This window comes from Episyrphus balteatus, chromosome 3, assembly GCF_945859705.1.
Source record: "Episyrphus balteatus chromosome 3, idEpiBalt1.1, whole genome shotgun sequence".
NCBI lineage: Eukaryota > Metazoa > Arthropoda > Insecta > Diptera > Syrphidae > Episyrphus > Episyrphus balteatus.
The window spans coordinates 76,555,245-76,579,533 of NC_079136.1; the positions used below are offsets into that span (position 1 = coordinate 76,555,245).

The 24,289-nt window shown below is 30.7% G+C and overlaps 1 protein-coding gene across 13 annotated transcripts in view; it reads right to left on the reverse strand.

The window, feature by feature from the left end:
• The window catches only part of LOC129913063 (proteoglycan 4), a 52,280-nt gene that overhangs the window by 9,580 nt on the left and 18,411 nt on the right, over positions 1-24,289 (reverse strand). For 6 of the 13 annotated variants that reach the window (XM_055991470.1, XM_055991466.1, XM_055991465.1 and 3 more), the window contains exons 4-12: positions 23,653-23,778; positions 20,532-20,751; positions 17,188-17,248; positions 16,818-17,058; positions 16,634-16,752; positions 13,251-13,426; positions 12,977-13,153; positions 6,940-7,098; positions 4,281-4,568 (exon numbers count right to left, since the gene is read on the reverse strand). In XM_055991470.1, the coding sequence (XP_055847445.1) occupies positions 4,281-4,568; positions 6,940-7,098; positions 12,977-13,153; positions 13,251-13,426; positions 16,634-16,752; positions 16,818-17,058; positions 17,188-17,248; positions 20,532-20,751; positions 23,653-23,778 (1,567 nt within the window). The remainder of the gene's footprint in view (positions 1-4,280; positions 4,569-6,939; positions 7,099-12,976; positions 13,154-13,250; positions 13,427-16,633; positions 16,753-16,817; positions 17,059-17,187; positions 17,249-20,531; positions 20,752-23,652; positions 23,779-24,289) is intronic. The other 7 variants (XM_055991474.1, XM_055991473.1, XM_055991476.1 and 4 more) reach the window with 5 other exon arrangements.

Sequence of the window (24,289 nt, forward strand, 5' to 3'; positions counted from 1 at the left end):
CCATACAAGGTTCCCCACTGTGCGCCGGTCCGAAAAGTATTCGACTCCAACTCAGAGGGTGACGGACGCAAGTGGAAGGGGACCTCAATCAACTTCGCGAAACTGGAAGCAGCTAAATAAGGATAGAGCGAGCTGGAGAAGCTTGTTGATTGAGGGCCAAATCCACAAGCCTTATGGCGGTTTTCACCCTAAGTTAGTAAGTAAAACACTACGTATTCGGCTAATACACACAAACTTTTTGAAATCAGGATGGAACAGCAATTTTAGAACATCAATTAAGCATAGGCAATTACAAACTGTTAGAATAGACAACTAAGAAGAAAAAAAAAAAACGTTTTTTTTGCATTAATAAAGTTTATTGCAAAATGGAACATAATTGGGAAATTGGTTGTAATGAGAAAAAACTTGTTCAACCAATTCCTTAATTTATTTTACTTCCTTCTAAAAATAGAGAACATAGAAGAAATTCTAAGTTAAAAAATGCGACACTAATAAAAAATCACAATGCACGTTTCAATAACAATTCTTGACAACCATTCAAGTGATGATTAAAGAAACTTTGTTAGCAGACAACACAATTCAAGTCAAAAATAATATTTATATACATATTATATTATTTCTGTATTAACTACTTTTGTTAAATACTATGTTACAATGTATAATTTAATAAAAATAAAAAAAATGTATGTTAAATGAAAATGAGTAGGTACTTAATGTTTTGGCTTCATTTGCTATTATAAACTTCTATAAATAAAAAAAAAACATACCAGCAATTAATTTTTTTGAATTTAAATTTAATTTAATTTAAGTGCAGCTTTTTATTTTTGTTGACTACTTTCAGAAAAAAATATAACTTTACTCCAAAGTCAACAATAATATAGCAAAATAATACTTTGAAAGACAAAGGAATTAAACATTTATTTTGCTTATAACCTTAACACTTTTTTTTTGTTGTAACAAATCAAGTTTATAATATTTGAGCTATAATTTCTTTTTATTTCGATGATAAGTTATATAAATAACTGCAGAAGTATTCAAACATAGTAAGGTATAGAAAAAAAAAAACATCAGTTTCGACTTTCTTTTTGTATAAAATCAAACTGCTGTTCTCCCATTATTTTTATTCAAATATAAATAAAAAAAATATAGTTTAGTTTGACTATTCTTAAAGCCGTTCTAAAACAACAAAAATTACAAAATTAAAAAAAAAATAAAATTTTCGATTGGTAAATCTTAGAACTGTCCGGAACTTCTCGATTCGGAATGCCAAACGAACAAATTTTAATGATTTTTTGACTCTGAAGTTTGAACATAGTCGAATGTTTTATTTGAATTAATATCAACTAAACATACGAAAAACATGTGACACGTATTAATTAGAAAAAAAAAACATAATTTATTGATTTTTAAAATTATTTTTTTTAAATTAGTTATTTTCTTTTTCATTTTGTAAGCGATCGTTCGGATTTCCCAGCTGTTAAATTCAGTGTTTAAATAAGAATTTACTTGCGTTATGTTAGAACTTCGTTCAGATTCGACGATTTGTTTAGTGACGATATATTTTCTATAGGTGATGATTGTGAGAGGTGGGGTGGGAGAGGAAAATATTTTCCATCTTTTCTTCTTTCCTCGTTTTCCTCTCCAGTTTTGTGAGTGCTGGGGGGAGAGGGGACAACCGCTATGTAGACTGTAGAGAGAGAGACTTTCTTTCAGCTTAGGTGGTATATTAGATAATATTAGATACTCCCTGGTCTTTACCTACTGTGATTTCGAATTCTTCAGTGACTCCAGGGGCCTATTTTCTAGCTTACTACAATGTTTACATCAGCTACATCAACGACTTTAAACATTAATTGCGGCGACCTGTTGGACTTCCCGAAACATTTTTTTGAACATTTGCACTATATAAACCATAACAAATATTTCCTGAAATTTCAATCGGACAATTGGCTTTTGAGGTTGCTGATATGCTGATGTAGTAAATGTAGCTGATGTAGTTGATATAGTAGCTCTGAAACAGGGCCCAGCTAGACTTCTTACTTAAGTCAGCATTCTATCATACATCTTCCATAACAAAAGGGACAAAACTAAAATTCACTTTTAATTTTAAGACTCCCAAATCTAAGTATGAAAGTATTTCTGGAACCATAAAGAGAGAATGTAGATGCAGTAGCTACAATGTACATTATGCTAATTTGAAAAAAAAAAATAACAAACCATATAAAATTTAAGTGTTTTTTTTTTTAAAGTGGCAATGGCAGACGCGGAAAACGTTTCCTTAAAGGAGAATTTAGAAAAAATTGCATTGCAAAAGAGTTGAAGAAAAACACTTTTTTAGTTTACCGGATGGACAAAGGAAATGACCTTATCGAGCAAGGAGATTCCGAACTCCCAAAATTGTATATAAATGAATAGTCCGCATGTCCGGCGGCCAGGAAAGGAGAAAATTTCAGACAATATGTGCATGCCGATCTTTAGATTTAGATTTTTTTTTTAGCAAACCAAAACACACTATACAGTGTATACACACAAATTGTCAAACAAGCCAATTGTTATGTTACTGGAAATTTTTTCAAAATAATGTCTAAAAGTCCATTGCAAAAAAGGACCAGTGGCACTGCAACGGGAAGAATTGTGAAAAAAATAAACTAGAAAAAATGGATGGAAAAGCAGTGACATTTTCTTGTATCCTTGAGTTTGTAATTGCGATCAAGGGCAGTTCTCTGTGTCGCAGATGCTGTCTGAGAACCATAACGCATGCACAATACTTCATTGGCTAGCAACATGTCATCGGCTAGGGGCCCCGTCCCCGATACCAACCGTAGTTGTTTGTGACTTCTCAGAAGCCCTGCTCATAGCTGTCATAAGAGCGTTAAAACGAAAGTTTCGAAAATAATCCTCCATATTATGCGCATTTTATAAAAATGTACGTGAGGTTACTCAAAGATGAAAATTGAAGCGTTAGAATATTTTTACAGCTGATATTGGCACAAAACAAGGAAAATTTTGATATTGTTGCACAATTTTGTATGGTTTGACATAATTTGGTGAGCAAACAGAATGCGAGGAGTAGAAAATGTTGATGCAAGGTTTTGCAGGAACATTTTCGTTTATCAGCTTGATAAATGTACCTAGAGTTTAATGATGAAACGGGCTTAGAGGCCTACTCTTTGCCTCGTATGGCGAAAAGGATACTGGGAGACATGTGTTACTCTCCGATGTGTTCCTGCATCATTCGTGATAAAGTAGGTATTGGTAAGGTTCGAGCAACAAGTGCTCGTTATGAGAGCAATTTTATGATTTTTAAATGTATAACTCATAACGAACTATAATACGATGTGCTTCCCATGAGAGTTGATGTATTTGCAGATAGAGTTTTCGTCTGAAATAGAGCCAAATCATCAAATTGAAGAAAAGATAAATTCTTCATCAGCAGGACCGCTTAAAAGTTAAAGTCAAAATAAGATTCTACAATTTAACATTTGTCGATGCTTTAAAGGACCAATCGGAACTAAAGACTCGAAAGAAATAATTCCGAGAAAGTTGTTCAGTTCGGATGGATTATCAGTTACCACGCAAATAGAATATCGAGATTGTACCTATGTTTTGACAAATTCTCCAAATGAAAATATGTTCCTGATTAATTTTATTTTGAAAGTGTATGCTCCGATGTGGTTTTCCATAAAAAAAAAGCCTAGTTCCATTTACGGATCGAAGCACTGTTAAATTTATCATTTCCAATACTATGTTAATGATTAAAATATTAAACAATTATTTTTTCTAAGTAGGTATTTAAACTCAGGAAATTAATGTTTTTATTTATTCCCAAATAATTTACATAGGTATATGTTAGTAAATGATATTTTTCAAAATTTTATTAGGCTTGGGCGGATGATTTTATTCTTTTTTTTAGAAAGGCAGTTCAGCCCTTGTTTTTATTTTTAATCTATCTTTAGCTATTGAACATTTAAATTTACTAGCAATTTACGACTTCAAGTGTAAAATATGTTGAGTTTTGGTTGAAATACCTCCGTACAATTTTCAAAACAGCAGAATATTAAACCATTATGTGAGTCATTATCGATTCTAATAAATTTAGTATTATATTACGAGTAAACTGTATAACGAGGAAAAAAGTATACAAATATTTTCGTACGAAAATCAATAAAAATAAGCCTTATTTATTTTACTATTAGCAAAGGACGGACACATTATAAATTATTAAAATTAAAATGAATTTCGTATTGATCACACTCTTTATAATTTATGAAGCTACTCACGTTCTAGCAATTTAATGTCTTGACTTTTTTTTAAAGAATAGACGTCGCCGGGTCCTAATTCACCTTGTGATAATCCATAACTATTGCTATCGGTTACTGCTATTGTTGGCTTTGCCTTCGTTTGCTTTGAGCATTTATTACTATTATGTTGCTTATGCTGTGATGCCTTATTTGAATCTGTATGTGGCTTTTGAATGTGATGATTAACAGGAACTGAATGAACTTTACCATTAGGATGTAAGGAAATACTTTTTTTCGTGCGGGAAGGGGTTGATGTATTAAGGGTTGCTAAAAGTAATTATAAATAATTGGGTTTAATAAAAAAATGATATTTAAGTGCGACTATTAATAAAACTTAAAATAATAAGTATTCTTTCATGATTAAGGCAGTAATAATCGTTGGCGTATTAAAAGTAATGTAGCGTGTAGACATGGGTGATTCTAAAAACAATGGAATTTTCAGCCACCATCATGATTATTTTAAAATCATTTAACTTTTCAATCTGATTTTTTTCTTTTTCTCAATAAAAAAAAAAGTAAGAAAGTAAGAGTGGGAGGTAAGGAATAATAAAACAAGTAAAATATTGTTGCAAAACAAGCATGCTTTTTGGATTTCCTAGAAAAGGTTTTAGCTTCTGATTCTGTCGAAAACAAAGAGATGCATAAGGTTTCATGCTGCCTCCTACAAATAGTCTAAAAGTCAGCGGAAATTGCTTAGTATTTAGAGTCATACCACTTTATAGTCTTCAATAAGTTGTAAAAGGAACCGCTAGTCTGCCTGTCCGTTAGTTTGGCGAACATGTGTAAAATACGCATTTTTTCTCAAAACCCGTTTTTTTAAATTCCGCGACGTGCAACATAACTCAAAAACTAACAAGGCTATCGACTTAAAATTTAGTGCAAATTAATAGTTAACTCATTGGCCATTGCATGAACCTAAAAGTTTAATATAATTTTTACAATAAATGTTGTTTTTAAGGCTAGGCGCATACATGCGATCTTAGTCGCGCGATTATTCAGTCGCAAAAATGGACCACAAGGATTTCAATGCCTGTGCACACACATGTTTCCCGCGATTAAAAATTTGAAAATTGTGTCTACAGTCATTGAAATTGTTGTCATCTTATTTGCGACTGAATAATCGCGCGATCGAAATCGCCTAACAGTTTTTTTTTTATTAAAAAATTTTATTTTTTCGTCTTTTCGGTTTTAATTTTTATTTTTCACTTGTTTTTACCAAATTAAGGTTCATGCAATGCGAACTTATATATTTTAATGGACAAACATTTCCCATTTGATGTTAAACAAATTCCCGGACCTGCATCGCACGGTGCAAACTCGAGACTTCAATTTTGAAGGGCTGCAGAGCCACCATTTTGATATTTTCTTGCTTCAAAAAAATTTGATCAATACATTATATCTAATGTCAATAAGATCATGTGATTTTCCAAATTTCAATAAATGTTTTAAGTTTTCCATAGAAAATAATTGAATAAGCTGTCGTTCAGAGGCTGGGATCAAATAATATCGGCTCATTAAAAATGGTGCCCAACAGAAAGCTTTGGTGAAAACTGAAGCTAGAGGTTTATTGAACCAGCTGAAGTCATTTAAGACAGCAAAGTTTTGGGCTTTAATACTCAAGCAATTTCATATTGTATTAAAGAAAGTTCAAGTGTTGAAACAGATTTTGAAACTATGTCCATAGGCTCTACGAGAGAGGTTATCAGCCCGGGGCGCCTCTGCTCGCAACTAAAGACTGCTCCGAGGTTACATACAATTTTTTTGTAACTCAAGCTCTTAGTAGAGTCAAATATGATTTCGACATTTCGGAAAGAAAAAAGGGTCTTATAATAATGGGTTATTTACAAAGACAGACTTATGTCATCGTCAGTCATGGTATGAGAAGAGAAGGTATGATCATTAAAGTCGCCATTTTACAAAATGTAGTAATAAGATTTTTACGTTTAATTTGGCAAAGTCAAAAGCAACAACAATTTCCAAGACAAATTTGTTAACAACAACAATTTCAATGGAGCAGCTGTCAAAAACTTAAGAAGCCATCTTTTTTTTCTTTCACTTAGCAGTTCTCGATACAGACTATCTTCGCGTGATCATACCTTCTTTTCTTATACCATGATCTACAGTTGAGTGATATAGGCTGAACCACTAGTTTAATTAAAAGCTTGAAACATATTTTTTTTATATCTATGGCTATCGGCGAATAGATACTTTATTAAGTCGTGTTTTTTTCTATAACAGGTACAGTAGTTCCTAGTTTTTGATTTTGAACGCAAAACACTAAAATATCTACATACCTATGTAAAACTGAAGCTAAATCGAAAATTAAAAGCAAAAAAGACAAAATATAAAAAACGAATTTATAATGATTTGACAGTTGTTATGTATTAATTACATATGTATTAGAATTTTTTTTGTACTTTTTTCACTTTGTGTTTCGATGTAGTTCTGCCTTAATTAGCTATTTGTTAAACAATGATTAGCTAAATCAGCTCTAGAAAAAACTGGGCTTTATGATGAATTTGTTAGAACAGTCACAAATTTTTAATAATATAATGTAGAACTAAACATATACAACTAAATATATAACAAAAACTAAAACTAAATTTTAAACACACAATCTAATGGAAGATATACTTACATGGTCTTAGTTTTCTTTCAGCTTCCACATGAGTGATAGGAGTCGAGACAGGAGTTTTCTTTCCTGTTGTTTTAGAGGCTGGCGCTGTACTAGACGACCGAACTCGCCGCTTTGGCGATTCATTTTCGATAACACCGGGACCAACGGATTGAGAACGGGCTAAAACGTTTTGGAATTATTTTAATTTTCCTATCTTTGTTTGAATTATTATTGGGTAGAGGTTCAATGAACAAATTGCTACAGAAGGATAATAACTTCGGGTTGAAGAATATTTAAGTTCAAAATGTTAGGTAGATACCTAACCTGTAGAGTGGTTTCAGTCAGATTTCATAATATTTTAGTACAACGTGCTCATTAAAAACCTCTATGGGCTCAACTCAACAGCATACAAAAATGTTATCAAATTTGAATAAAAGCACCTTATTCCCTTCTACAGGTTTGGCGTCCTTTAATTCTTGTTTTTGCACGGATAATTTGGGCCGATTCTTGTGTACTTATAAGAAAAAAAAATTGTTTCACTGCAAGGTATCTATCGGCAATGTTGATATAATATACATAAGTTAAAAAATAATGGGAGATTTAAGAAAAGGCTTACAAAAATTTATTCAAATGAAGGACCTAGAATTTAAGTTTTCAACGTTAAAGAATTGTCAATTTTTAATTAAAAAAAACTTGTTGCTAAGGATAGAGCTGGCTGGAGAAGATTTGAGGCCCAAATCGCTGGTGAGGGGAAAATCGCATTAGATGACCAGTGGGGGAGGAAAAAAAGGGCTGGGTTTCTAACGATTTCTTCCAAGAGTAGACTTCTTATCGAAAAAAATTATGTTTAAAAGTTTTAAATATAAAAGATCCGTATTATTAATTGGATCATTTTTGTTGATAAAATATTGAGAAAAATGCCAAGAATTAATAAATTATTTTATTTTCATTTTTAACAAAAATAGATTTTGATAATACTTTGTGAAAATAAGAGATTATTCTATCGTTTTTTTTTTAAATGGATTGAATACCTTTTAATGTTGAATTTAATGCTTGCATGAATTTCTGACTTCTCGGGATAGAATAAAAGTGAAAGCGTTCTTCTTCATAATCTTCAACACAATTAGAAAATCACGCTAAATATTGACTTAGCACCATACAATTTTGAAAAGAAGAAAAAGAAATTAATAAAGTACTAACCGGTCTAACAGGTTTCAAGAGAAGTCAGAAATTCATACAATCATTAAATTCAAGAACAAATACATTATAGCATTGTATAGCATAATAACCCTTTTAAAAAAGTTTATTTCGAACTACTATTTTCATTCATAAACCTATGCTAAAACATAGTCTACCAATTTATTACCTTAAAATTTTAATTGAAGATTGATTTATCTTTTAACAAATCAGCACTTTACTACTTCTAAAAATACAAATTCAGCTCTGAAAGGGTACACAAATTAAATATGGAAAAATTTCCTAATAAAAAAAGTAGGATTTCTTAAGAAAAACATTTTTATTTCCCATTTTATTGGAATATTCTCAACAATGTTATACCATTTTGAAAAGTGAATTGAACATACCAACTTTAAAGGTAACTTGCCAAAATATCGTAGTGCATTTTTTTTACACTACGGTTCATTTAATTAAGGTCATGTAAAATTGTTGAGTATTTAGTTGGGCAAAAAAGTGATATTTGCCCTAAATCTGATGCAGCTGAGTCAAAATCTTTGAATGCCAGCAGGGTTATTCAAGGTTCCATAGCAAAAGAAAAAATTGAAAAAAACTTAAGATTTGTAGTCTCGGCAAATGAAAGACCGTACAGGGTGACCATTTTTTCGAATGCCCATAACTCCCAAAATATATGGGTGCGATTTTTTTAATTATTTTTCTGACAAAAGTCACCAGCTACCCTATCTACCGTTTTAATTTCGACGTTGAATTTTGGAACACCCTGTATGATTTGCAACATAAAATTCGAGTACTTTAACCTTCAATAAATTGTTTTCTCTATCTTTATAAGACCCAAAAATCGCGTGTAAACCTTTACTTTTAGTTCGTGTTAAGCCCGGTTCCCTAATATATTGTAAAACTGGGCGTATTTTGGGGCAGACTTAACACTTTCTTTAGGAAGTTCCAATAAAATTTTACAATGTCCTCATATTCATCAGCTGCCCAAAATTGATAAACATAGCGTGCGATACGTCGAAGTTTTCAACTGGCAATGACAGACCGATAAAATATACAGTACACACGTTCTTATGAGAACCGACCCATACATGACGGACTCGAGGGATGCGTTTTATGGGTCGGTTCTCATAAGAACGTGTGTATTTTATCGAGATGTCAGTTAAATCCGTCGACGTAACGAATTCGACGAATTCTATGGGTTGGGCCCTGAAAAAAGCAGAACTATAATTATAGGAAGTGGGAAAGTAATGTCAAATCCTACGTGTTTTGCTCGTTTTCTTTGATTTTTTGATAGGTTTTCATCCGTTGAGTGGGGTTGCGAGCTCTGTTCTCCTCCGTTTCGTCCGACACTTCCTTTCATTATAGTTCTACCTAAAGATATTTTTCCATGCTACCAAGCTTTGAAAATAATCTGTAATTTAATGTTGAATTCAGTTTCAAGTCTAGATTTTAATCTCCTTTGCTGTTTCTAGTCGAGTTTTATCACACTATCTAAAAATAGAATTCTAAAAGTGTCTGCTCTCAAATTCACGAAAACATTATTTGCATAAGTGTATTCTCAGTTGCTAAATGAAGTCAATCAAATAATATTTCCTAACATTATTAAATCTTTGAGAATATTTGAGATATATGGGACATAAATATTTCACGGCACCAATATCTTGTATTAACAAAATTATTAATATAGATGTGTTTAAGAAATTTTCCTCACAAAAAAATAGCTGTGTAGTCGGTTTGCGTCATAAAAAAAATGATTTAAAAATTATTGTATTTGTTAGCAAAATAAAAAATATAAAAGCAAAACAAAGTCCTGGGATTCGAACTTTGACCTCTAGTGCAAAAGCGCAGTAACCTCTGGCTTAGGCGGAACGTGAGGATGAGTCACACTTTTTCGTAAGAGTTTAGCTTTATAGTTAAGAGATATATTAAAAATCCTATTATAATTAGCGTGCCGAGAGCCGCCGCTAGTTGGCTTGCTATTGAGTAAGCAAAGCATGGCTATGTGAAGCTGGCACCCCCAAATGCTAATTTTTTTTTTCAAACCTGTCTGGTTGGATTGCCCAAGGTTAGCCCAGGATAGCCCAAGATTTTTTCTCGCTAGCCCACCCTTAGTTTTCAAATTATAACGAAATTATTTTTTTCACCTCAAAATCACAAAAAATAATTTTTTTTATTCAGTGTGAAAGTTGTTGGTTTTGGACTGTGGTTAATTTGCCCAACGTTAGCCCAGGATAGCCCAACTTTTTTTTTCTTGATTGCACTATTTTTTCAAAAGATACAACAAAAAATTTTTTTTATCAGAAACCGGAAAAATTGTGATTTTTTTTTTCTTGTGAAAAAATCGTTAGTTTAAAACCGTGGTTTGTTTGCCCAAGGATAGCCCAACTTTTATTTTTGCTATCCTGCGTTTAGTTTAAAAATTATAGAAGAATTAGTTTTTATTCACCACACCAAAAAAGAAGTACGTATACACAATAGTGACCATTTTTAAATTTATAAATAAAAACAATTAAATCCACAGGTGTTTGCATTCCGCTTCAAATGTTATTTATTTGATTTAAAATTTTTACTTGATTTAATGTAGTCCATATAACATTCCTGTTAAGAAGCTTAAGTTGACATTTCAAATTAAATACCACAACATACAAATAATTTTTTAAGTCTTAAAATCAATGATTTTTTTTTTACCTAGAAAAGCTACTAGTGAAATACATATACAGGGTGTCCCAAAGTCACCGCCCCAAATGAAAACAATGGTTTCCTGAGGTCATTTTAAGTCGAAAAACCTAAGAGGTAATTTTCTCGTTTTCGTCCCGTTTTCGAGTTACCACGGTTTTTATGATTTTTGCTCTCTTGTCCTTTAACTGGCCTTATCTTTGCCAAAATCAGTATGATTTGAAAGATTTTTTTTACAACCAATCAAGAATTTATTACAGTTTAAGTTTGTCTCAAAACTTTTTTTTCTACGGACAACCGTTTTTCCACAATTTTGCATCAAACACAATTTTCTTCGTTTTTAAAGTTGTTTTTTACACTTTCATATCATTTAAGTCAAAAAAACACGTTAATGAGTATTAATTTTTTGTCCTTCTTATTAAAGCCCAGTTTATTTTCATAAAAAAAATAAGTTTTATTTCATAAAAAAGGCTACTGAAAGTAATTTAAAAGAATACACAAACTGAGTGAACTAAAAAAAAAATAATTTTTAAATACAAAATTAATTTAAATGAATTAAAACTTTTTCTGAGCTTTATCTATTTGTTCTTTTCTTAACCACAATAACTCAGAAAAAGTTTTTAATTCATAAAATTAATTTTTTATTTAAAAATTATTTTTTTTTTTTAATTCACTCAGTTTGTTTATTTTTTTTAATTACTTTCAGTAGCCTGTTTTATGAAATAAAACTTTTTTTTTTATGAAAATAAACTGGGCTTTAATAAAAAGGACAAAAAATTAATACTCATTGACGTGTTTTTTTGACTTAAATGATATGAAAGTGTAAAAAACAACTTAAAAAACGAAGAAAATTGTGTTTGATGCAAAATTGTGGAAAAACGGTTGTCCGTAGAAAAAAAAGTTTTGAGACAAACTTAAACTGTAATAAATTCTTGATTGGTTGTAAAAAAAATCTTTTAAATCAAACTTAGTTTGGCAAAGATAAGGCCAGTTAAAGGACAAGAGAGCAAAAATCATAAAAACCGTGGTAACTCGAAAACGGGACGAAAACGAGAAAATTACCTCTTAAGTTTTTCGACTTAAAATACCTCAGGAAACCATGGTTTTCATTTGGGGCGGTGACTGTGGGACACCCTGTATATGTATTTCACTAGGCATGTAGCTTTTCTAGGTACAAAAAAATCATTGATTTTAAGACTTAAAAAATTATTTGTATGTTGTGGTTTTTAATGTGAAATGTGAACTTAAGCTTCTTAACAGGAATGTTATATGGACTACATTTAATCAAGTAAAAATTTTAAATCAAATAAATAATATTCGAGGCGAAATGCAAACACCTGTGGATTTAATTGTTCTTATTTATAAATTTAAAAAAAGGTCACTATGGTGTATACGTACTTCTTTTTTTGGTGTGGTGAATAAAAACTAATTCTTCTATAATTTTTAAACTAAATGTAGGATAGCAAAAATAAAAGTTGGGCTATCCTTGGCTAACCTTGGGCAAACAAACAATAGTGCAAAACCAAGAACTTTTACACTGAATAAAAAAAAATTATTTTTTGTGATTTTTGAGGTGAAACAAAATAATTCCGTTATAATTTGAGAACTAAGGGTGGGCTAACGAAAAAAAATCTTGGGCTATCCTGGGCTAACCTTGGGCAATCCATCCAGACAGGTTTGAAAAAAAAATTAACATTTGGGGGTGCCAGCTTCACATAGCCGCAAAGCATATCTTAATGTGATGTGGGTACCAAAAAAGAGAACACGACTGAAAAAATGAGAGCGAATGATTGTATTTTCTACAAATCAAATAATTTTTAATACTTTAGTAGTCAGTTTTAAGCAAACAATTTTGAAACTTACAACACACGTTGTAGTTTCTACAAATGCGTTGTTGATTCTGCAGCGAATGTTGCAGTTTTCACATTTTTTTTAGATTCTATCCACAACGAGTGTTTCAATTTTTACGAATTTAAAATGGAAACCACAATCTTTTTCTTGATTCAATTGACAATACTGGGTTGAGAGTTCGTTTTAAACGCTTTTAAATGGCCAAATACTGAAAAGTGCGTACATACAAGCAGTTTTTCTAATTCTTCCTCGAAAAAAAAAACCATTTATATAGGTACAAAAAGATATAAGGTACATACATATATGTAAACCTACAAACATATATTTAGTATATACTTACATTTAATAGTTTTCTTGGGGCTTCCTTTTTGCGGACTACCTTTTTGGGGACTTCCGTGTCTAGAAGCAGCACTTTTTTTAGGACTACCTCGTTGTGATTCCGATTCTCTTGATTTCGGAATAGCTGGCATCAACTTTTCCCTGGTTGGTGATGGAAGTAGAGCACCTTCTTCTATATCTTAAATTTAACGTTGTTAAAATAAAAAAAAATTAAAAAATGAGTACGTATTTAACTTTCTTATTTTAATAATAAAATGAATAAAATTAAAACTTACCGGGACCAGTTGTTCTTTCTAAATGGTGACGTATAGCGCTGTAACGTGCTGGCAGTGAAGATTCATCTTTGTTGTCAATTAAATGAGCCTGACCAGGAACTCTTGGCTTATTAACTGATTTGAACGGAGTAAATTTCTTGTTGTTCTCTTGTTCTTTTTCTTCTTTGGTAATAGGCCTATTAATGCAAGAAAATAATAAAGAAATTTGTTAAATTCTTAAACTTCGTAAAAATGAGAAACGAAACTTCTCAGAGACCCGTAAAAATATTGTTTTGGAAATGGTACCATCTTTTGATTAGACATAAAAATACTTTAATCTCAAAGTTCATACATATATACGGTGATCATATTTTTAAGAGCGAAACCCGGGACAGTTAAAAGTTCGTTAAATAGTTTTGAAAATCTCGATTTTTAAAGGAGATGGCACATTTTTGGGCCCAGTGTGTTCACTAACGAAATTGGTATCAAATGAAAGGTGACGGTAAGCACATTACGTGGGTAAAATATTTTCAAATTCGTACGTGGGGTTTTGGAGATATTTGAGTTTGAAGTTTCGGATTTCAGAATCAAGATTTCAGCAATTTTTTCGAACAATTAATCGTAGAATGCGTAATTATGGATGCACAGAAATAATATTGGTATCAAATGAAAGGTATTTCTCTTGTCTATAAATCTGTATCAAAAGTTTTTTTTCTTTGTTTAAAAAAATAATACATATTAGGTATTTACTTCTCAAAAGGTGATTTTTTTAAGCGAGGCATTTGGCGCATCGAAATATCGAAATATTCAGTGGTGACATGTACTTTTTTTGCAATTTTTTGTATAGCTTAATGTGTTACCTTTAATTCAATATATAAAAAAGTTCTATAAATCATACAAAAACCTTATAATAAGCAAAATACACAAAAACGCGCTGAAATATGCATGTTAATTAAAAGAATAGAAACTATAGTTCAGTCAATGGGGGAAAAATCCGAAAAAAGTTGTCACGTCAGCTAAGTTTGAATGCAGTATTGAAAAGGGGTTTATCCCAAGTAAAAATCTCAGATTGCGTATTGTTTGGTCTTGTGGGGCGACCGCCATTTTGAAAAACGCATTTGTCTCAATATCTCGAGAACGACTGGTCGGACAAAAAACTAGTAAGGACTTTTTAGATTGGAAATTAATTAATCTTTCTTTTTCTAGTACATCATTTTTCTCTAAGAGTTATAATTTCAGAGTAACAGTACCGCAAATTGTGTGTTTTTTGATATTTTGAATATTTTAAACAACCCTTAGAGTTAAGTGCGGAATTACTGAGAATGAGATACTTTACTCGGAAAGTATAACTCTTAGAGAAAAATGATGTACTAGAAAAAGAAAGATTAATTAATTTCCAATCTAAAAAGTCCTTACTAGTTTTTTGTCCGACCAGTCGTTCTCGAGATATTGAGACAAATGCGTTTTTCAAAATGGCGGTCGCCCCACAAGACCAAACAATACGCAATCTGAGATTTTTACTTGGGATAAACCCCTTTTCAATACTGCATTCAAACTTAGCTGACGTGACAACTTTTTTCGGATTTTTCCCCCATTGACTGAACTATAGTTTCTATTCTTTTAATTAACATGCATATTTCAGCGCGTTTTTGTGTATTTTGCTTATTATAAGGTTTTTGTATGATTTATAGAACTTTTTTATATATTGAATTAAAGGTAACACATTAAGCTATACAAAAAATTGCAAAAAAAGTACATGTCACCACTGAATATTTCGATATTTCGATGCGCCAAATGCCTCGCTTAAAAAAATCACCTTTTGAGAAGTAAATACCTAATATGTATTATTTTTTTAAACAAAGAAAAAAAACTTTTGATACAGATTTATAGACAAGAGAAATACCTTTCATTTGATACCAATATTATTTCTGTGCATCCATAATTACGCATTCTACGATTAATTGTTCGAAAAAATTGCTGAAATCTTGATTCTGAAATCCGAAACTTCAAACTCAAATATCTCCAAAACCCCACGTACGAATTTGAAAATATTTTACCCACGTAATGTGCTCACCGTCACCTTTCATTTGATACCAATTTCGTAAGTGAACACACTGGGCCCAAGCTCCATAGAAAAATGTGCCATCTCCTTTTTTTTTGTTACAGAAACCAAGGTATACTGAAATAAAAAAATCCTTTATATATATTAATTGAAGTAGGATTAAACTGTTTTCGTGTCTGTAAGAGCCTTTTCTTGCCAAAGAAAAAAATAAAGAAATCTTAACTCAACCCCAAAGCCGGTAAAACATCATCAAGTTGTGTTCCAACTAACATAAAGGATGCCATTCCAAAGCATATGTTGAGGATCCCAAACGTGAATTAGTGCCGAAATTTACCGTCGGATTTGAACGTTGGAGCTATGCATAGAATGTTTTAGGAAGAAGCTACAAAAGATGAAGAACAAGAATTCAAACTCAGCCCATGCATATAGAAACATGAATTTATCATTTTTCAAACTCAAAAAAGACCAGTGCGATTTATGTGAAGTATATAAAGTGATGGAAGAATCAAAAAGAACTTCGGAATATCTAAAAAACAAGCTGGTAGTTGGACTTAAAAAACATGGATAAAAAAAATTTTTTTTAAATCAGCAAGCCAGCTAATGTATAACGATCGCGAGTCGTGAATTCCCGTTCTAAGCTTTGCACTTTAAACAGAACCATAGACAAGTAAAAAAAAATTACTCTGGGGTTCAGTGTTAGTGTGCCTGGTCACACGTGTATCCAGAAAAACAATGCCGTCCATAGTGTCATCGAAAGACGACTGGCAAAATTTCTTTAATGAGAAATTTAGTGAATATTACGTAAAAAAATTGAAATTATTTATAACACAAATGATACCTGCTGACTTCAAAAACTTTCAAGAACGTTCGAATATTCTTTAATTTCAAAACAATTCCATTTACAAAGGTCTTTGAACTGAAATTTAAAATAACTTATTACATAGTTAGTTTTTTATCCAACCAAGTATGTCCGGGATACCCAACATGTTTTGTTGAAATACGACAAGCTTCCAAGAAGGCCGGAAACATAGAATACACTTTTCAGGCAGCAACTTTTTGTGACAATATAGGTAGTTGTTATTTTAAATTTGTTAGTTGTTGCATTAGACCAATAGGCAAAATTCAAAATAAAAATTGGTTTCAAATATTTGAAGTGTTATTTTCTCCCAACTATGATTTTGATACCATATTGCAGTTTTTGCTGTTCATAAATTTGCGTTTTTTTCTAATTCGAGTACTTCTACCAACTTTTTCGGCAAACCCTAAAAAGTATTTACTATTTTGTATGTTTACGGACCACTAAGTAACGTTGAGTTTATTGTATTTCGACATTCGTTCTTACCTATGAATGGAAGAAGCTAGTGATAAAGCTGATAAAGAACTCCTTTTCGAAACTTGATCCCAAAGTTCTTTTTGCTTTTTAAATAGAGTTGGATCAATTTCTGTTCCCCAACCTCGGCACTAAAATAAGAAAAACAAATTTTTTTAAATAGGAAATTTCTACAAAAAGAACTTGGTCCTTATACCTTATACTCTCCAGCTTTTTTTCTAAGCTCAACAACATCTTTATACCATTCGTCTGTAATAAGTGGTGGCCCAGCATGTCCATTAGCTATTACATTTTTGTTATCAATTTCATCAGTAAAAAATGGTTCTTTTTTCTGTTGCTCAAATCCAAAGTTTTCCTTTTTAGTTGTAAAATGAACATCTCGATCTTGCGTTTGTGAAAATGGACGAATTGATTTTTTTCCCACAATAGTATTTTGACTTTGGATTAGTTTGTTTTGTATTAATGAAAAAAAAAAAAAAACATACATACATAGGTATTATATTTTAAATTGAATTTGAATATTTTTTTAAATATAAATGGAATGTATAATGATTTCCAACTCATACCTTTCAATTGGCTTTCGTTCTTCTACATCTGTAACTAAAGGCTCCAATTCGTGTAATGTAGCTGAAAGCATAAATTGAAATAATAATTTTATAAAATACACATTTTGTGGTTTTTTTTTCAAATTCTTCTGAAATAAAGTAAAATTCTTGGCCCAATTATAGTGACACAAAAACGTAACTACATTTTGTACACTTTTGAGACTATAGAATGGCTAACTGTAACGGACATTATCATTCACTGGTTTCGTTTGGATTAACGTGAATTTTAAATCCAACGATTTAAATCCTTGCTTTATGAAGTTAAACAAGCCTCCAGAGCAGTGCTGTCGATACATCTTCAAAGTTTGCAGTATACTTAATAGCAAAAAAAATAGTAAGCTGCGGGGCAGAAAAAACTTTTAATATTTTTTTTTTAATAAAAGTTTATAATAAAATTAAGTACAATACCGCTTGGATTGAAGTGTAACAACGTATTTAAATAAACGTAAAATGTCACAATTACTGAGTATTTTTAATTTGGGCTTTTATGATCTGTGAATTTTTAAAGCAATTAAAAGACTAATCCATTAAATTCATTTCGTTTGGTTTTTTTGCCAACAATTACCCTTTTACGATTGTCAATTATGAATTGATAGTTGATAAAAATAAAAATTAAATTCTTATAAACTCAATTTTTAAAGGTTTTGATCATCATAAATTTATTATGATATTGATAAAAATGCCTGTAACATTGGCCCATTACATAATAAAATCAGATTGAAAGTGCAAAATTTCAAGATTTATCAATTATCAAATTGATAATTGACAATCGCAGCACCGGTGAATATCAATCTCGTAATCAGAGATTTAGAGCTATACTGAAGGATTTTCACCCAACTAACTTTTCACTGTAAGGAAACCTTACAATAATAATAATTCATAAAAATTGAACCTAATTTAAAACAAATGTAATTATGGAAAATATACGGATCTAGGCCATCATCTTCAGGGTATTTTCGGCCTTTTAATAAATTTGTTTTTTTACATGAGGTTTATAAAATTATTTTTAACGCAGTGCAAATTGCAGTTGTAGCTCCAAAAATCTCAATATAAAGGAACCCGGCCGAACAGCTTCGATTTTGATGATCTTTTCTTTTCAAACATTAGGTCATAGAGGAAGGTATTCCTTTCTCTATGCATTAGGTAGTCAAAAATGTTTTACAAATTGCCGATGTTTCCGCATTGTTTCTAATATGAACTAGATTCTTGTGAACTAAAATTTTGTTTAAATGATGGCTATCAAAAGATTATTTGAGGCCGTGTCCGAATTGTGTTAAATGTTGACTTTTGATTTAATTTTTATACTAGCATGGATTAAATATTATCCAGCTCCAGAGCAATATAAAATTTGATACAAGTGGTTTCTCAAGAAAGAGAATTGAAATTTTTCCAGGTTATTGCAATCCGCTGATATTTTTAACCGACTTCCAAAAATTAGGAAATCATTCATTTTAGATTATAGAATCGGTGAGAAAACCATATATTCAACACTTTAAAACGATTATAAAAAAGTATACTAGAATTAATAAAAAAAAATGTCTTCAAATTGTTGTTCATCTTGTAAAATTAATGAAACCTAATGGAAACTAATGCGAATTGGTTGTTTTGTTTTTCTTTTTTTTTTAGTTTGTTGTCAGCTGCGAGCTAGTGTCCTAGTGTTTGCAGACTTCATAAGCAAGCAGTAGGTACACAATGGGAATTTTTTCGTATCTAATCATAAGAGGTTAAAATCAATGCATAACCTATAAAATACCTACACTTAGGAGCAAAAAAATGGAATCAAATTTTGCGTTCTGTAAAAACGATAAAATTGGTTGTGAAGTAATCGACATACATAAATGTTAATGGTACCATTGAAAAGCTTGAAACAAAAGCTTTAAGTCAGTGCTAAGAACTCAAAAATCCGTTCGTTGGTTCCATCCATCCAACATAAATGAAGTATGTAAGGAAAAAAAAAACTGAAATTAAAACACAAATTATCTGGAAAAATTAACATTTAAAATAAATTAAGTGCAATTCATTGACAGACAACGCTAATACTATCGTTGGAAAAAAAAAACTGAAATTAAAACAGAGAGAATCTGGAAAATTTAACATTAAAACAAATATGAAGTGCAATTTATTGACAGATAGCGGTAACACTATCGTATGTATTTTTATGTTTTTACCAACAATTCAAAGTAAAAAATACAAGCTTTAAAATGAGACCATGAGACTTTGAATAAAAATATTTTATCCATAGCAATTTTTGTTTTTAATATAATATAATTTATTTGATTCCGTTTTTTTGCTCCTAAGTGTATATCAAATTAAAAAGATGTTTACTTTATTCGAATCAAATTTTTATTTTGATACATTTCAAGCTGGCTATTGTATTAAATATTTATTTCCTTGAATAACAATATACATAAGTGATGATATAAGTGATTTCCTTAATCTTGAAGGAATTTTACTTTAAAATCCCATTTAACCCATTACTATTTTAACGCAGTTCGGACACCAACAACAAAAAATTTAACCTATTTTACCCAAATCCAAAATTTAACCTGTGGTAGAAAATTTTAACTCAATTTGGACACGGCCTAAGTGATTAAAGGTTATCCACTATACTTCTGAGCAATTGTTTTCATTAAAAATCTTGTTAATCCTTCACAAAAATCTTAGTAAAATTTCGTAAAAGCGTACAAAACTAATCAGCACAAAAAAAAAACTTTTATACACATCTGTTAATAAAATAAATTAAATTAAATTAATCCCTAAAAAATATTTGAATTTTTCTAAAATACACTTTCGACGTTACGCCTTAAATGTCTGCACCCAGTTTTCACGATATTGCGTTAATTTAACTAAATTCAGATCTAACATCATCAAATTACAATTTCGTCTTGATATGCAATTATTTGTCAATATATTTTTTATTTATGTACATAAGTTTTGAAAAAAAAAAAAACTCTTTCAGCTGAGGCACTGAACAAAATGTGGTAAACAGCAGTCTTATTATTTTATTTTTGTGTTTATTGTTGCCTTATTTGGTTGATTATTTAATTCCTGGTACTATTTTATTATATTGTAAAAGTCACTATTTTCTTATGTGAACAGTCATTTTTTGAATGGAATTATGTATTTTGGTGCTATAAATGCATTAATGAACAGGGAATCTACTCAAGTAGGTAATTCAATTTGACTCAAAGAAAAAAGGATTGATATTAAGATTTTAGTTGATTTGTTTTTAAACAATTTCATTTGTAAATTTGATCGTTAAAATGTTATTACGAATTAAAAATAGCGACAATTTATTGTCGCACCTTCTTTTTGATTAGTTGTTCGTTTTTTATGAACCGTTGGCATTGTGGTCGTTAGTGTTGATTTGATTGCACCCATTGATTGGGACTTTTTTGGTATTTCCACAGCATCGTTTGCCTGTCCTTTAATTGATTTTCGGACTTTTGGCCAAACGAATTGCAGACGATATTCAGTGCTCAATTTTGAGATTGTATTTTTGAAAAGTCCACTAGACTCACCCGGCTGAAAAGAAAATAAGAACGTTTTTTATAAATTAGAACAAATATTTTTGCACATTAAGGTAATTATTTGGTAAGTTATTTATATATGTATGTTGTCTGTGTTAAGTACAGCTGTTTCTTATACATACAATCATTACGTGTAATATATTATATTGTATATTGTACAACACAGAAATAAATGTCAAAAATTTAATCCTTCACATGGCCCAAAACTTAAAACATTAAAAATTAAATTTTTAACTTAAAGTTGAATGCATTATTTATAACCTGCCCTTGTTCTAAAATAAAAAAATATGTTTTTGATAATTATTTTCCTTGTAGAGTAAAAGAAGTAATAAAACCTTCATATTTAAGTGTGTGGTCACAGATAAATAAGCCTATTCATCATGTGACGCCATCCCACTCGCAAATTAAATGGAGCATAAGAATTTCATTTCATGCGAAAGCTCTTATTACGATAACGTTTACATTTTTTTTCTCAGTCAATTCTAAACTGATTTTCATAAAGTACCAACCTCTTGAAATCATTATAGTTTAAATATGTAAATTAAAATTGACATTTTCTACAAGTATATAACAAAAATGTCAAAGTGAAAAATATGTAGTACAAATTTGAAATTTTTTATCTCAAAAATCTAGTTTTTTTTTTAATCAAAATTACATGTTACATTACTGAAAATGTTGAATTGTCTTCTTTTTAAAATATAAATAAAAAACTCTCAAATCAGTTGAAAATTGACCAAGCTAGAATTTTTGCAATGTTTTTTTTTGCCCTTAATCCAGATTTTAGGGGTATACTAAAGAAACAAAATTATACTGTTTTACTGTGTTTCATAAGCCATAACAAAAGTTTTTTAAAGTTGATTTTTCTTACAGAGTTTAATTTTTCAACGCTTTGGGAAATTGTCAAATCTTTGTTTTTTTCTTCTTCAGGATTCAGGAATGATTATGTCTCCATAAAACCATTTTTTTTGGTTCTGGAGTAATGAGCACTTGAAGAATACTGATTACTGGTCTTAAGTAAGGATCGCTTATTCTAAAAAACTCCAACAACCGTAATTAATTAATTTAAACTAAATTTATCTAAACATACATAATAACATGAAAGAAAGATACATTCATAGTATACCAAAATATATTTTTCTAATAGATTTTAATATTCTAAATTTGAATCTAATCTAAAAATCTATTACGTCAAGTTTCGTAGATAAAAACATCTTTATCTCAAAAACGTGACTTCATAGACGTTTTTTTAATTCGTATTTGAATTTTGAATATTGAAATCTATTAGAAAAATATATGTATTTTAGTTCAACAAAAAAATAAATATTCAGTTTTATTGAACATTGTAATTTTTTTAAATCTTTATTTTGAAACATAGTTGGCAACAATATGTTCTAGCGAGGTATCCATCGGAGAGGAAATTTTTCCAATTTCATACGAATCGTAGAATTTGTATACTCATCAAAACAAAATAAGGGCCACCACTAATATTCAAATTATTTTGTGTTTTACAAAAGAAATCCTGTCCTGTCGGAACTAAAAGTACACCTCGAAGCGAAATTCGTATGAGATCGGAGAATTTTCCCCTTCGACGGATACCTCGCTGGAAGGATTGTTGCCAACTATGTTTTAAAATAAAGATTACAAAAACTACTTTTGCGAACCGCTCATCTTTGTATTTCGGTCAATCGGCTCAAAAAAGAAGAAGAATGAAGGCACAATTTCATCTCACTCAAAAAAAAAAACTATAAAATCGATTGTTTATTGGAATTGGATTGTATGCGGTAGCGGTTTCTTTTGGATTCAAAAACACTTTGCATAAACCGCTCTTGAACCCACGCCACGTCACAACCCACCCCAAATCCTATAGTGAGCTTTCAAGTAGGACATTTGCACTCTCACCCACTTCAAGCAAACAAGTCCGACCTCAGTCCGAATCCGCTCCGCCTCAGGCGGAGCTGAGTCCGACTTCGGCTCAGAAACGGGTCCGAAGGCGGCTCAAATTAGTATGGAAATTATAATCACCGTGCAGCCGATTTTTTATGTATTGGTTTTTTCACCACGATTTCTCCATCGACTTTGTGTTCTTACACAAAAAGTTGCAAGTGTGTGAGTGCAACCCCGTTTTTCTCGGTCGGAGTGTCTTTTCTGAACTCCGTTTTCTTGCTTGAAGGGCCTGGCTACTTTACTGTGATTTCTTTATAAGCATCTGAAGAGTTTTAAAAATATTTCAGCTATTTTTATTAAACTATATTACTTTTAAAAAGTGGCTTCCAAAAAATTATTTCTCTATGAAGATAGCAGAGAGATTATTTTTATGATTTGATGACGCTTTATAATTCAGGGTTCTGTTCACAATAATTTATTGTTAGTTTTAATGAAAAAAAAAATTTAGAAATAAATTACAAAAAAAATCATAAAACAAAATTGTGTTAAAAGATTGTTGAAATTATGTTAACATTAAGGAAATATCGAAATAATAATTTATAAAGCTGGTGACAATTAAAAAAAATGTATGGATACACATATCAGTAGCATGTTTTTGAGAGTCCTGACCCCACCAAACCATCCAAAGCCTATTTATATGGTGAATAAGTACGAAAGATAAATGAAACGAGTTAAAAACCCAAGAAGTTTTGTTTAACATTGTGAACCTCAAATTTGGATTAAGGTTTTTCGTTTTTAACGATAAAATTTATGTTCGTAACGTGTTTTTAAGCTCTACGGTTAGGGCTCTTAACATCATTTTAGGTTCTTAAAATTTTATACTCACTTTCTTTCTCGTTCGTACCTCCTGACCTTGCAATTCGGCTTTGGGTAGTTGGGTGGGTTCAAAACCCTCAAAATCACACTCACAATAAATTCATATTTGAAAGCTTGATATATATATTATATATACCTGTACAGTAGTATTCCCAACGCCCGTTCCATCGGTTTCGGACGCAATCGGATAAGCCCTGTCATTAACTGCACCTGGGGGACCTTCAGATTTACTCCTTCTTGAGGGAGTTCCTCGCCCTTCCGGCTGAAATTAAAATGAATACATATTTTCTGCAGAATTATTTTAACATGTTACATTTTTTTAAAACAAAAATTAATTCTTTTTTAACGATTAAACAGAAAAACCACCCGAAAGACTGATCAGGCTTTTCTGCGATATACAAGCTTTATATTTTTTATGAAGGTATGTACATAATTTGGAATAAAAATAATATTGTATTCATGTCATTATTTTAATGTGCAGATGCATGCAAGACGTATTCATTTTAATTTGTCTACATGTGTCTTAATTTAAGCCTTAATTTATCAAATGAAAGGGCACCTTAAAATAAAATTATGCCCACCTCTAAACAAACGACGTCCATTAAAAATGTTGAAAAAAGTTGAATACGCTTACATATATTTGGTTAAATTTAAGGTTCATTCATTTAATTTTAATGTGAATTTTTATCTTAAAAAAACCAGACTTAAGCTTTAGTTGCAGTTTTTCTTAATTATTTTCAACAGTGAAAGAGGCTGATGGTAGGGCACTCGCC